At 42.8% G+C, this 15,741-nt stretch overlaps 1 protein-coding gene across 9 annotated transcripts in view; it reads left to right on the forward strand.

Annotated features, from left to right (window-relative positions):
- Positions 1–15,741, forward strand: part of mbnl2 (muscleblind-like splicing regulator 2) — a 56,107-nt gene that overhangs the window by 26,134 nt on the left and 14,232 nt on the right. For all 9 annotated transcript variants that reach the window (XM_042404766.1, XM_042404770.1, XM_042404771.1 and 6 more), the window contains exons 3-5: positions 10,819–10,983; positions 11,975–12,178; positions 14,402–14,662. In XM_042404766.1, coding sequence (XP_042260700.1) covers positions 10,819–10,983; positions 11,975–12,178; positions 14,402–14,662 — 630 coding nt within the window. The remainder of the gene's footprint in view (positions 1–10,818; positions 10,984–11,974; positions 12,179–14,401; positions 14,663–15,741) is intronic.

Here is a 15,741-nt window from a genome sequence, read left to right on the forward strand (position 1 = left end):
TAAACTAGGGCATCAACATCATGTAACCTATTTCTATGAAATCTTTCACTAGCATGTCCAGTTGAAGCCCCAGTTGCCTGTAGGACTGTTGTCGTATCAGTGCAAAGCTGACAACATCTATCTTCTCAGCATAGGGAAATGACAGCTTGTCGAAAGCAGACTAATTCCTCAGTCTTTTAGCTGTGACTCAACTATCAACAGACTAAGAGGTGGCATTGTCATAGCTGAGCCTTTCTTCAGGGTGTGAATTCATAGAGGTGTGTGTACGTGCGGGAGAGTGAGACAGTTTCTTCACTTCAGATGTGCCGTATGAATGCGAGCGAGTGTTTATGTACCTGTCAGCTACATCTCCCCCTGTATGTGTGTTAGCATGCACATGTGATTTGTCTGTGTGCAGATTAGAGGAGCTCGGGAGGGTGGGTTTCATGTCTCAGCAGGTCACAGATGATCAGATTAACTGAAGCAGGGCTCCAGCTGGATTAGCTACAGGGACCAGGACTCTGCAGGTGCCTCTGAACGGTGCCACTGCAGCCGCACTTTGACCATCACCTCAAAAAAAAAAAAAAACCCTCACCAAAACAGGGATAACAGTGACACATGCAGCGTGGGTAGTTACCACAGCCATCATCTGAATGCTGATTTCCATTAATTTGGGGCTGGTACTTTTAAATTGCTTTTGCCTTTTTTTTTTTTCTTCGCCACGACTACATGAAAGCTCCTTTGTTGAAATCCTTCAACTGCCGTGACAGATGAACAAAAAGTTGTTTCATAACCTGCAGTGGATCTCACAGCTCTTAAAGTAATACTGTCTATAGCCTACAGACAATTTAGTGGCACTAGCACAGAAATACCCTCAACACTTAATGAAGACTACCTTTTTACAGCATGACCCCTCAGTGGCTTTTTTTTGACTGAGGCTATTGCAAAGAAGAATAAATCTGCTCTTAGCATCATGTTCTTGCACTCTTCTAGTCTTTCACAAGCAATCACCCATGTATTCAATACCAATGCTAACATCACGACCTATGTGTAACATTTACAAATAGAGCAGTTTAAAAAAAAAAAAAATCTTTTTTTTTTTTTCTGAGACAAACAGTTTTCACATGTCCTTGAGCTGCCTGAGCTGCAGAGCTAACTGATCAGCAGCTGCAGTGCCAGCGCTGCACAGTGACAACACTAGCATGTGATTTTCAGCTGATGCACAACATTCTGCAACTGTCCCGAAACATCCCCGCACCGACTTAACAAGGAAACAAATGTGAGCCAATGGAGAGACTTGACTAATAAAATGTTAAAACGTCGCCAGTTTAAAAAAAGATATATGTTGCTTAAGATCCTTAGGGTGTGGACACATGATCTGCACAGACAGCCTTTATTACACATCGCAGATAGAAGTGGGAGTGTTTACTCTCAGGGGGCCTGTGGGAGAAGGATTCCTGCAATCCAAGCATCCCAGGACAAACAAGCAAGAAAAAAAAAACACACACTTTTTTTTATCTCACCTTTATCCCACTCTCTCCCTGCCTATGTGTCTCTCCTCCTCTCCCTCTCCTAATCTCAGGCGTGTCAGCAGCAGTACTACTCCTCCATCTGTGGGATTACAGCTGGTGAAACAAAGGCACTTAATTACTGCTGAGGCAACACAGTCTTACGTGTGTCTTTGTATGTGTGTGTGTGTGTGTGTGTGTTAGATGTGGGAGAAGAAAGCAGACTATTGTTTCTAAATTACCTGGTCTCTGTCCTTTGCACTGTTTGTATGCACTCACATTATCACTAATTGTGCTGTACTCTAATAGCCAGTGTTTGTACAATATCCTAGAAGTGTAGCAGAGAAGGCGAGATCACAATATAAGAGTTGAAAAGGTGGATACAGTCGGGGGAGCTGGGGTACATTTATATGACTTGTTCTTGCCCACTGTTTTATCATTGATTCCTGTTCTCCATTACCAGCCCAAATGTTAGCAAAAAACCCTTCGGCTATCATTTCATAATGGATTTTCAGTGTTTCCTGGTGTCCTGGAGCCTCGCCGCTTCAAACAGATCCATTAGTCCAAACTGATCCATTAGTGCCCAAAAAACAAAACAGGATCCTTAAAGAGGGAGCATTCTCCTTGTCTGAGGATGAAGGGAAGCCCTGTCCATGTGCATCCAGCGGCTCGCTACTCTACCGGGTACTGGGATCATTGGGTCTGCTTTTTTTTTTTTTGCGGCCTTCTGAGCGCTGGAGTGCCCGTCCCGTTGGTGTCTCATAGCTGGGGGCTTTCACCAAAGTGGTGACCTCTTATAGCCTGACCCATAACCAACTGTTAGTTTCTCTTTCGGAGAAAACTGAGAAAGGAGACATCCTAGAAAAAGGGAATCTGGGGTTAAAACTAAAATGTCAAGATTGATTGAAGGCTGAGTGAGAAAGCAAAGAGGGGAGGACAAGGTTGAAAAAAAAAAAGGAAAAGCCAATTTTTATGTTCTGTCTCTTCAAAATGTGGAGGTGAGGCATAAGTTTCTGGAACCGATCATTCCAGGATCAGTTCCAGTAGGCGTTGAAGCCAAGAAATGCTCTTATTTGGATATTTATAACTGCACATGGGAATATCTGTAAACAAAACACCCAGCCAGAGGATGAGCTGTGAATATTTCTCAACAATGCAAATGACATAGCAATAATGGCAGGATGTACAGTAAATGGCACAAAGCGTGGACCAGGCAGTGAGGGAGAAAGAAAAGAGACATGCGGGAACGAGAAAGAGTGAGCGCCTGTCCACCCCCCCCGCCTTCGCTGGTCAGCGGGGATACAACAGGTTCTTCAGCTATGCTCTAAGGGGATTACACATATCACAGGCTTCATGTCAGAAAAATTAGTGTCAGTTTCTCACTGTGGCTCTCCTCCTCTTGCGCTGAGAAGGACAATCGGATAAACGGGGGGGGAAGAGGACTTTGTTACAGTTTCTCTTTAGGGTACCGCTATCCAAAAATCATTGGGATATACTACTGTACCATCCAAATTTAAGCATTAGAAACAAGATAGTTGCTACAATAGCAGCTTATGTGGGTAGTTTACTGATAGTCTTCTAGGAATACACAGTTTTTCAGTTAATTTCTCTGACCTATAGGGTGATACTGCCTCCGCAGCCTTGATGGTGCACTCAGCTGTCGCAAGTAGCCGATGCCTATTTTGTTTTTTTTGTGCTGAGCCATCGTCTTTTTAAGCAGTTTTTTTCTGTTTTCCTTCCTCCTTGATTGTTTTTTTCCTATTTTTTTTTTTATTTGGATTGCAGTCTGCCAATACTGCCAGTCACACAGCCATTGATCAGGTCACTGAGTGCTGTGTTAGCATCAGAAAGACATCAGGAGGGCTCAGATATGTAGAGCCTACACAGCTTCTCGTTGCGACTGGAGAAAAGGGGGCTTAATGGAGAAACGCATGCACACACACACATCCCAGATTCCCCAGATTCTCCACTATGTAATCCATCAATATTGTTTCTGGGTTTGAAGTGTTGATGTGGGAAAGAAGCAATGGCTCATTTCGAGTGTATCCATCTTAGATAAGCACCAGGCCACAGGCTTGCCTATTAAGGGCGATTGGAACCACGGGGGTGTAATATAAAGGCGTATTTCCAGTCGCCTTTACGAGGACATTTACAGCTCCTCTGTCGGCTGCAGCCTATAGGCAGCCGCTCTCTGTCTCCAGCAGGACCCGAGGATAGAGCGCCCATTGAGGGCAAAATGCAAATGTTACAGTGGTGAACAGAGGGGCCCACAACTGAAGCGCTATTCTGCCGAAGGGGTGGAAGACTGGCCCTCTGTGTCTGTGCCACCCACAGACACACAACAGTCATCACTCTGACCATTCAGCCAGGCTGATGAAGGAGGTGGGGGGTCGGGGGGGGGGGGGGGGGGGAATTTCTGCCACTGATGAAGATGGCAGGGTAAAGCCCAGGCAGGGGATGCTAATGCCAGTTATACATGGACCATTTGGGCCAGTGCGCCCTGCGAATGTGTCATATTCTGGGGGAGTAATTACATTTCTCAGACTCCAGGCAGGGTGGTAGTTTCATAATGACTCTTGAATGTATTGAATGTAATTGCGGTAGTGATTATCATAGGAATCGCATGAAAAATGCTCTTGATTTTACCTTCTGTCCGATTTTTCTGGCTTTAAGGGAAACAACAGTTGTGGAAGAGCAACTGTAGTGAATTAGTTCACATCAGACACTCACAGGGTACAGCTGACTCATGGGAGATATTCCTTGCCCATCTGTATCTGGTTAATATTATGAACATATTAATTCTTAAAATGTCGTCTGCTGACAGTGGAAAGACATCCAGACATCCAAAGCTGACATCGGAAACATCATTAAGGGTAAACAGAACAACAACAAGGAAGTGAGTCATTGGCAGTTTAACGTGTAGCCTTTCTTCTGTGTGTCTGTGGGCCATAGTTGGGAGTGTTGCAATGCGATAGTTATGTTGTACCCTCCTCAGCACCCTCACGCTGTGTTTGGGTGAATTGGGGTTTTTGTGTTCTCATGCCAGTGTGTCGACTGTGGTAAATGTTTACTTTGTTTTTCGTTTTTTTTTTTTTCCCCCTCCCTCTCCCTCTCTCCCCTTCACTAAAGGTTTGTCGACTGAACATAGTGTGCCCGTGTCTGATTTGGAGCGTGATCAGTGGAATGCTGAGAAAAATGAACTTTCCCTCTTTTCTGTGTCGCACATACAAATAAGGATAATCAGTTTAGGATTGCAGCCAATCAATATTTTTATTCAAGATGAATCTGTGGGTCTTTTTTTTTTCAATTCATGTATTCATTGTTTTGGGATAAAACAAACTAATACCCATCACTATTGCTCTGTGCCCAAGGTGATGTCTTTAAATAGTTTTTTCAAGATATCAAAATCAGATCAGAAACCAGCAAATTTTCACATTTGGGAAGCTTCAACTTGCAAATGTTTGGCATTTTTACTTGATAAATGACAAGAATCATTAATCCATGATGAAAATAACAACAAGGATAAACTATTTAAAGCATGAGGCTGCAAAAATTTGGTGCATGTAAACTCCTCATTGCCTGACACTTTTTTTTCCCCCAGAATGGATTTCCAGAAGTAATTAATGGACCCTAATTACAAGAATTAAAACTATTGAAGGAGCCTCAATGGGAGAAATGAGTGTAATACTAATCTGTTTATGAAATTAGCTGCCTTCATCCCCATCCCCCCTGGATCAACCCTAATGTGGAGCACATTTTTATTGACATTACTAAAGCATGGAAACTTGGCAAACAATAAGCAGTGTCTTGTTGGCGATGGCCGTAGGGATTTGAAGAACCTGCCAGCATTAAAGTCTGATTTTATAATCTCTTGGACAGAGGATCTATTTCACGTGAAAACAACTGATAAATTATCTTTGATCTCTCTTCCATTGTCATTTGTTTTTCACTGCGGTGCAAGGACATAATTATCCAATCTGAATCAAAGCAGTGATTAGTGTATCCCAAAAGCATGGATCATAGCATTTCATACACACAAGGGCAACGGTGCAGCCTACAATGAGAGGTTGCCATGTGAGCGACCCTGCTGAAAGGTATAATTTCACCGTGTAGCTATGGCTACACACCGGCGGCTGGCGCGTGAATCACAGAGGTGCCTTGGTGCTTTCAAAGATCCTTTTCATAGACGGCTGCTCGGAGGCAATGCCCGCGATGAATGGATTTCTGCTCTGCTCTGTGTGGGTGGCTTAGACAGAAGGCACAGTGCACTCACTCTGTGCGTGTGTGTGTCTTTCTGTGTGGGTGTATGTGTGTGTCTGCCACCCCCTCGAAAAAGATAAGGGTCTGAAACCAGAGTATTGTGATCAGCCGCGCATGCTGATTTTGAGCACTGTCATCGTCGCGTCGGTGGACCACCTCACTGTTTGATCTATAACTATGAGCCATAAGCACTCCCCTTTTTATATGTGATGCAGTCCTGCCTTCCGACAAGGCTTACCTCATCTTATGTGCTTTGAATCACTAAGTGTGGCATGGAAGTAGTTTCTCAAACTGCAGCCCCCTGCTGATGATCATTAGTATTAATCACACTCTCCAAGTGTACTGTAATTGCTATGTATAGCCATCACTATTACCTACGTGGTTATTCCAGTTGGCCTTACCATATTTATTAAAGCAAGAATTACTTCTGCCATAAAGCAGATGTTAGATTTTCACCCTAATCAGACAGACGTGATGTGGGTGAAAGCTTTTTAACTGCTGTGCACAGTACCAATAAATTAACACCTCCCTGAGTTTAATGATTGCATCATTATACAGTATGTGCATGCATGGGTTTACGTTCTTATCAAAATTGTTATTTGATGGCAGCTGTGGATGCCTGGATGTCTTTTCCAGGATGAGATTAGCCCAGAATTTAGACTTGGACTACCTGACCTCATATCTGCAGTCTGAACGCAGCTGAAAAGCTTTTAAAGGAGCTGATCTCCTCCTCTCCTTTTGTGTTCAACATAGTGTTTTAACACCCCCAAAAGGATATCAGCCTTCTTGATATCATTTAATCATATTTATAGAAAATCCATGTCCTCTTCACTGTTAGGCACTGAGACTCCTGGGAGTCTGAGATAGTAAAAGACACCGTAAGTAACACTGTATGTGCAAAATGTGTATTTTTTTTAAATGTCACAGAGACATTAGCACTACCCCCTTATTCATTTCAATGAGACCACTGCGTTGGCCAATCACAGAGACCACTGTGTAACGAAGAGACAAAAATTCAGACTTTAATATCAATTCTAAGTTAACGTCAGAAAATTAAATGTAGCACTGCAACAAACAAGACAAACCATAGTATAGTTCTGTCCTTCACACATCCACACATACTGCGTATGACCTTTGGGGGTAATTCAATTTGCTGCAAATAATGAATGTTTATATAATTGAATGCTGCATTGAATTATTTCATGCATTGAAGTCGTGTTGGAATTTCCATTGCTATGGCAGCTTTAGCGAAGGTGCTTCATTTTCATCTGCTTCTTTCACCTCCAAGCTAGACAAAAAGGAAGAGCGAAGACAAATCAGACTTAATTTATGCAAAGACCAGGCACAATGTTGTGATAATTCATGAGTACATCAGTGAGAAAAGGCTCTCAAACAAAGTTTGACAAGATGAAAGGAGAAGGTTTTACGAGTCCAAGGCCTGCACTTAGTGCGACAGCATTTGTGCGTTATAAAACTCTCTCCCAAGTAGTTTCACTGCCATTTACCTCATCACTTTAAAAAGGCAGTAATAATGAGCAATTGCAAAAAAGCATGTGTCACTAACAGGGTATAGATTAACTGAATTTGGTGGAAAAAGGGATGTAATGGCTTCACTTTAAGTTCACATAATGGACAAAGTGAGTTGTGAGGGTTCACGGTGTGAGTTTGCGCGTGTCGTAGTGTGCATGCGTCTTTATTTGTGTCCGTCTGTGATCTCTGCGGGGTTGCGATCGTGATGCTGTGCTTCCCTGCAGACTCAGAATTGGGATGCCGTCCAGAGCTCAGCTTCAGCACCAGCTCTCTCTCTCTCTCTCTCACACACACATACACACACACACACACACACACACAGAGTCACACCCGCCCACGCAGTTTCTCCTGCACACACACATGCACTGTTACACCTGCCTACACATTCTCTCTCTCTCTCTCTCTCTCTCTCTCTCTCTCTCTCTCTCTCTCTCTCTCTCTCTCTCTCTCTCTCTCTCTCTCTCTCGAGGAACGCAGATACACAGGACACACATATACACACACGAACCTTTGCATGTGTCTGCGGCGGTGCATAAGGCTCCAATTAGTTTTGACACCTCTGAGGTTTTTTTGGTTATGGGGTTCAGCTCTCAAACATTATTCCTCTGGTCTGGACAGAGCTTAACAAAGCGGTGTGCTTGCGTGTGCAACAGCGTGTGTATCTATGTGCATGCATGATTGTGCCGGTGTGCGTGGGCGATGCTTGTTGTTGTTGAGCGTTGTGATTTAATATGCATATGTGTGGGCAAGTGCGATTTTGTGCATGTGAACCATAAAGGAGGGGAGGTATCAGTGGCTCGCTGCGGCTTTAACACCAGGGTTTGGAGGTCAATCCTGTCTGACTCGTGACTCTCATCATTACAGAGCTGCCTCAGGGTCTCTGTGAATGTCAAACCTGCTATCTGACACCTGTGCTGCGAGCATATGTATTTCACAAGGATACACAAAGAAAAAAACACCCTAATTCATATTCTTGCTTGTTTATTAATATGAAAACAAAAATTACAAAGAAGCCCACAATGTCTACAGACTTCATTTCCTTCGTGTCAGCGTCAAATCATTTGCAATAAAAGTAATTGTGACAATACCAGTGGAGTGTTTGATGCTCTGTGGGGTGTCTTTAATATCTGTCAGGAAGAAAAAGACAGCCAGGTTTTTATTAGTTTTTCCTTTGATGAGACTTGAAGATTATTGGTTATTTACACTGGGAGCCAGGCTTATACCTTGAGCCGTGCTTGATTAAAAGTTCTTCTCTGTTTGCCTGCCCACCTAAAGCAGTTAAAAACAAAGCTCTCAATGTAGCTAGATAGAATTGAACAGGTTGAGTAGTGAATTCAGCTCCCTGTAGTGTGGTGAATGACACTCTGGGCTTTTAAGCCTTTGTGTTAACAGAAATAATCCATATCATGCTTTTATTCATTTGCATCATTACCCTTGGGATGTGTTCCAGTTATGTGCTTTACTAAGAATAGTAAGATAAGAATAATGTAATATTTCATTGATTTTTTTTCACTTCAGCCGGCTGTACTGACAAAACCAAATATCACAAAATAACCCTTAATAGCATATTGTGATGATATCTTGAGGATGACTTTTTAGTGCCAAAACATATTTACGCACAATAAAAACAAATTTGAGATACAAATAACATTGAGATGATGACTAAGGACCAGGCGGAGGTGTTCATAGTTTTGGCTCTTTCACTTTTTTATAGCATAACAAGGCAGGGAAAAGATTATTTGTATGCTTATATGAAAAAGGAAAATGAAATAAAATAAAATAAAATACAAAAAGACAAGGGATATAGTTACAGTGCTGTGATAAGTTGCTCTAAATTTAAGGAAACAGATCTCTTTCACAGCAGACACAGTGTATTGATTTGTCACAGAAGAAAAAAAAAGCACAGGTGTAATTAATACCATTAACAACGGCTCTGTCCCTGTTAACCATGCCAGTCAGGCAGCACACACAGCACCAGGACCCAGCAAGTGACACGATCGTTATTAATGTCATTAATTACACTGTGCTTTTCCCTGCTATGATAAGAGAAAACATCAGGACACATTTAAGATCATCAGGAGGCTCAGTAGCATAGATGCAGCGTGCCAGCTACAAATGCAGCTGCACTATAAAAAAAAAAAAAATTGCGATCATATCAGAATGTCGATATATTATCAATATGTCCTCCGGCCTCGCTCTTCTGTTTCACGGCCTGTTTCTCAAATCACATCACCACTCAGCTTGAGTCTCATGTCCTGTCAAATACGCTACAGGTCATTGCACCCAACAGACTGCTACATAAGACATATACACAGCTCCGTCTGGTGACTTGTTGTCATTCGGTTTGTTTGACTCAGGATGTGAGACGGCGTTTGAGTGCAGGGCTTGAGTGATTAAACTCAGTAGTAGCCCATCACTGGGTGGACACTAGGCAGAGCTGTCATATTTCCTGAGGAGAGGAAATGAGTGAAATCATTGCATAGAAATGCTAATCAGGCCACTGAGTTGCGGCTCTTCTGTGTCATAGAGTGAAGACGTGTTTGTACAAGGCAGCAGACCTTCTCATACTAGACTGATTCTTATTCTGCTTCAATTTTCTCTGCCCTCCAAGTCGTATCATGTCACGCCGGCCATGTCGTGCCCTCTCCTCTTTTGTCTTCTTGGCCTTTCCCTGTTATCTCCCCTTTGCCTTCTGTACAAATTCATATCCCTCCGCACGCTCCTCTCCTTTTCCATCTTCCCCACAGCTCCAGTCTCTTTTCCCACTGCTGTATTTCACCCTTCACTTTGTCACTCCCTCCTGACCTCTCTCCTGTCTTCCACCCACTCTCCTCGCAATAAGTGCCGCGATGAGGATCCATATTGGATTATTGTGTTTGCCATTAGCCTCCAGGTTGACAGTGTAATTGCCTTTATCCACCAAGGTCTCTGTAAGCCTGACCCTGCCAACCCTGCATTTGCATGTCCACTGAGAATTCTAGATGACCTGTACGTCAGAAAGCTACGGAGATTTAGTGGTGATGGCGAGATGGCAAACTGCTGCTAGAATCTGAAGAGATCTAGCTTTTGTTTACCATTGCCTCCCCCATTTCCTCTGAATACTGGCTAGTCAGTGTGTCCAGGGTGCAAGCAGGACCAGAGTTAGCAAGCTTGCAAGTCAGAAACTAGTAATCATCTTTCATAACAATGTTTCTACTCAGCCGAAGGCTACCTGCTACACCCACTGGATAAGCAGCACAAATGGTCACCAGTGTGTAGCTCTCATAATTTTATGTTTCTCACCCTCTAAGTATGAATATGTATGCTGCCTTTAAGCACTTGATACTGAGTCTGTGTCAAAATCAATGCCCACATATCTGTCACGTCCTCAGGCAGACATTCAACCTGTTAACAGTCGGTTTGATTTTCAAAAGATAGCCGCTTTTGAGTTCATTCTGTTGATCACAGACATCCAGTTCTCAGAAAAGACTGTTAATGACCTTGTTTGTCTCTCTCTCCCTCTCCCACTTCTCTCTCCCATCGACTTTGTTTCACTCCTCAGGGCCGTTGCACGCGAGAGAACTGCAAATACCTCCACCCGCCCGCTCACCTGAAGACCCAGCTGGAGATCAACGGCAGAAATAACCTGATCCAGCAGAAGACAGCAGCCGCCATGTTGGCCCAACAGATGCAGTTCATGATCCCCGGCACCACCATGCAACCTGTGGTTAGTGCTCGCCTCGCCGCTGTGGGAATTGACTGGCTGTGCATCATGACTCACTATGAAAATACCAGTGAATTCTATTGTTGTGCTACACCGTGAAATGTTTTTGTCCCTGCTAAAACACTGTTATATATTAAGTTACTTCAGCCATTCAAGTGTCATGTTTTCATATGAATTTACTTGGAAAGTTGACTGCAAGTTATCCTTGTTGTTAAGATTATTTTTCTTAGTGTCATGGTCTTGGCAATAGCTTTGACTGACAAGCAGGGCATGACTCACTGAGAAAATATCTGTTCCAGTACATTGATACAGTCTTCTCTGGGATACTTTTCTCTTATCTGTCCTGTTCTCAAATTCCAGGATATCTCAGGGTAAAAATAATCTAAATTTGTTCTCACAATTGTTGCCGAGATGCCCTTGAGCAATGCCCATATCTCCCTAACTCTTCTCTTGAAGTTGCTCAGCAGTTAGCGGTAGAGTATGGTCGCACTGGGCAGCTGCCAGGTGTGAACGTGTTTAACTGTATCAATGTAAGGCTGGGCGTAGCTGAAAAAGAACACGCAAGCTCAGCAAATCTTGCTGGTATATTTAGAGGTTAAAAAAAACAACTCTTCTCTTGTTTCTACCCTCACTTTCCCCTCTCTCTCCCCTTTTTCTCTCAAACCTCTCTGTTCCCTCTACCTGTCACATCCTCTCCCCCTTCTTTCTCACCCACCTATCCGCACAGCTGTGCCCTTCTTTCATTTGTCTCTTGTGTCTTTTTCCTCTAACTTCTCTCCCTATTTTCTGTCTCTATACCCTCTTTCTGCCTTTCACCCTCCATTTCCTTACATCCATCATTTCTTTCATCTTTGTCTCACAGATTTTTATTAAGAAAGTGAGCTAAAACAAGCAAAGAAAAGCAGACAGAGCATTTTAAAGAGCAGCCATGACAACATTAGAGGAGCGGTTTGAATAAATGTAGGTAAAGTGCCTTTTTTTCTCCCATCTACAGCAGACATTTCCAGTCAGCCAGGGCCTGGGTTCCAGTGCAGGTTTGAGTTACACACCCTACCTGACACCGATGTCCCACAGCATGGGCCTGGTACCCACAGACATCCTGCCCAGCACCCCGGTTATCGTCCCCGGCAGCCCGCCCGTCTCCGTGACCGCCGGCTCTTCCTCCAACCAGAAACTACTGCGTACCGACAAGCTGGAGGTGACCCAACCAATCACAGTTCTCTCTATCTCTCTCTCAGACAAGACAAGCATGACAGCTAATCATAGCTAATGTTCTCTTTTGGGTCGTGGAGTATAATTATGGCACCATCTTACTGTGATTATGGATGTGAAAGAGATGCAATAGATACGTAGTGCTAATGAGTATCATTTATAGCTCCAGAGCATTTACAGGACGACCCCATAGTTATTATTTTTTGATACAATACAAATACATGTGTGCTGTCTGTTTTCTACTGTAGAGTAAGGAAAAAACTAAATATAATACTACTAGCTCCTTGGTTACCACAGGAGTTGGCATAGCAACCAATAAGACACAGCTATATTGGAATTCTTAGCACAGTTAAAACACATCTTTAACCTTTGAATTTACTTTTTGAATGCAGCTAATTGTTGTATAAATTGCCTTAGACAAACACTTGAACTGATAAGCAAGTCTAAGCATTGTTTCATGAGTTAATGACTTGAATAAATACATTTTGAAGTAGCCTTCCAGTGAGCCCAAATAAGCAAATCAGACTTTTTTTTACAGTAGTAGTAGTAGTTGGTGTTAAGCCCTGTCCAGATACCCAAGTTCATTTTTAACAAGAGGCTGACTTTCTTTATAGAAAAGAGGAATCAATTCATTTTTTTTCTCTGCAACTCTATCAGGCTCTTTACCTGACAGTTTCATACCTCTGCATTATCCTCGAACATATGTAAGGGAACATCTGTTACTGTTATCACTGACTGAATTAATTCAGGCTTGTATTAGAAACATGATATGAAAAAAAGAGATAGTGTGAGTTACAGTGATTTAAATTGGAACGTGCTCAACACAAACTGGTTTGCTAGACAGCCACAGTTAAACTGGGACAACAATAACAACTTCAACTATCTCCATCTGCCCCCTGGCAAACAACTCTGAATGAGAATAGCTTGGTAATTATGAAAGAGTACATAACAGGCTTTTTTTTTTTTTTCCCACTACATTTATAAAGATAAACAACAATCTCCCTAAGACCTGGAGGTGATGCGTAGGTGTGTGCCTGTATGTGTTTTTCTCTGGGAGTGCTATCACTTAGCAACTGAATGAAGTTAGCTCTAATGAAACAGTATCCCTCTGAGACACGTATGCACTCCCACACAAAGCTAGCATGTGTGTGCGCACGTGTGTATGTGTGTGTGCACCAACGCTTTTGCATATGTGTATGCGTGTGCTTGTATTACATATGAAGTGTGTGTGTGTGTGTACACTCATGTGTGTCTCAGTCCCAGAGTGCAAGTCAAAAGCTGATCCCCCCCCTGTGATTACGCCCAGGCCTCTTAACGGTTGAACACTGGCTGGTTCAGTGATTCCACAATCTTTTTGGTTTGGCACACATTGCAGTTTTTTTACAAGGTGTCAAGGCCTTTTCACACTGAATCCAAAACTAATTTGTAGTCTGTCTTTTTTTTTTTTTTTTTTTTTTTTAAAGGTGGGTGCGAGTTTTATGCACAGTGAACATTACACACATCTGGTGCTTTTTTTCCAGAAAAGATGTGCAGCAGAATAAAGTAAAAGCTTCAAACATACCTCCTCCTGTGCTATGGATTAAAATAAGAAAAGCAGCGCTTTCATATGTTTGTATTGGTTTTTCTCTTCCGCTGCCTGCTGCTGTTAATATTATATAGTTTGTTTTTCACCTGACATTCTGAAGGTTTCTTCACAATCTTTTAGTTTTCTATATTGTAAATAAAGATTGGGGCAGAGTTAAGTTACAGAGATAGATAACACACCAGACATCCATACAGTATTTTGCAGGTTGTTCCTAATTTCCTGCTGTATGTTATGTTTTAGTAATGAACCAGCTGTCAGCTCCTTGTGCTGAAACATTTACATTATCGACCGCTCAGTCACCATGTTTGTTTTGGACACATCACTTGAACAGCAGCTATGTAGATTAATCCAAAATGTATTTATTATAAATAAATGTAATTGCATTCTGCCAGTGCAATGATTAATATGCTGTTTCGGGTGATTACAGTGATTCTGACTAATATTGTATCCAGACATGTACTGTAAATTAAGTCAAGTACTCACAAATTATTTGTATGTCTGTGTGTGTATTTCTTTATTTTCTCTTTTTACATCCATACTCATCTGTCATCATCTGTGTCTCTCAACATCTGTGTGTGTGTGTGTGTGTGTGTTTGTTCGTCCACCTGACTGTCCCGCTCCCAGGTATGCCGCGAGTTCCAGCGAGGCAACTGCGCCCGCGGCGAGACCGACTGCCGCTTCGCCCACCCGAGCGACAGCCCCATGATCGACACCAGCGACAACACGGTCACCGTCTGCATGGACTACATCAAGAGCCGCTGCTCCCGCGAGAAGTGCAAGTACTTCCACCCACCGGCCCACCTGCAGGCCAAGATTAAGGCCGCCCAACACCAGGCCAACCAGACAGCTGTGGCTGCGCAAGCCGCTGCCACAGCTGCAGCCATGGTGAGAGCACAGCACTACAGCCTACCTACTGTGCCTCACGCCTATACAGTGGTAGAGCAGGAGACAAGCACATATTATGATACTTGTCCTTGTAGTAATCATACATATCTCACACAGTTTCCTCCTGTTTAGAGCACTTAAGGAAGCAAGAGCTTATAAGGTCTGGATGGGACAACAAGGCTATTTATTTTATAGTGCTTATATACAGTATACCTTCAACCTTCCAATAAGAGCTTAGCCTTTTATTATAATAGCCAGGGAGGCTTTTATAGAGCACAGGTGATGATTGGAGGTTTTATGTTAGTGGGAGAGCAATATATACAGTATTATTCACATCCTTGATAACATTCATATTAGTACAGGGCTTCTGCCTAGATACTGCCACCTGATTTTTTACAAAGCACAGATTCTTTATATCGCAGAGATTGTTGTTCATACTGTAGCTGATTGAACACAGTTTTAGACATGACGCACTGTTAAAACAATTCCTGTAAGATCATGTTTGGAGATCACTTTTGTCTGTTAAAATTCCTCCATGTAGCACACGTAGGCTGACCGAACACACATGACATTGTTACAACACATCTTGGCTTACACAATAAGTAAACACATGCTGTTGACAATGACACCCACAGTAACATGAAATGTGGAGCGCTGCTTTATTACTGTATCAAACATACCCACCTCTGCTGGTTGATTCTAGTAGATTCCAGTATACAATTCACTAACAATAGTCATCCCAAAGTGAGGCTGTTGTATACAATAAACAGGGTTTAGTGAGAGCTAAATGCATCAGTATAATGCCGCAAGAACAATCTGTTATTATCTCACCGCAGTCTGCTTTTATTTTTCAATGCCCTTGGTTCATACAGAGACAATGTGCTGGCTCACCTCCCCCCCCCATCCCACTACACCCTGCTCTCAATGATAAGTGCGGCTCTCTGCAGATCAGTGCAAATTGAATCAAGGATGGATGAGAGTGTAGCATCACGGGTGGGGGGGGGTTTACCCTCCTCTGCCTTTAGTTGGAAAAATCCCCCAACAGGCTGAGGAAGAGACAGACAGACAGAAAAAGGTAG

This window comes from Thunnus maccoyii, chromosome 24 (assembly GCF_910596095.1).
Source record: "Thunnus maccoyii chromosome 24, fThuMac1.1, whole genome shotgun sequence".
NCBI classification, from domain to species: domain Eukaryota; kingdom Metazoa; phylum Chordata; class Actinopteri; order Scombriformes; family Scombridae; genus Thunnus; species Thunnus maccoyii.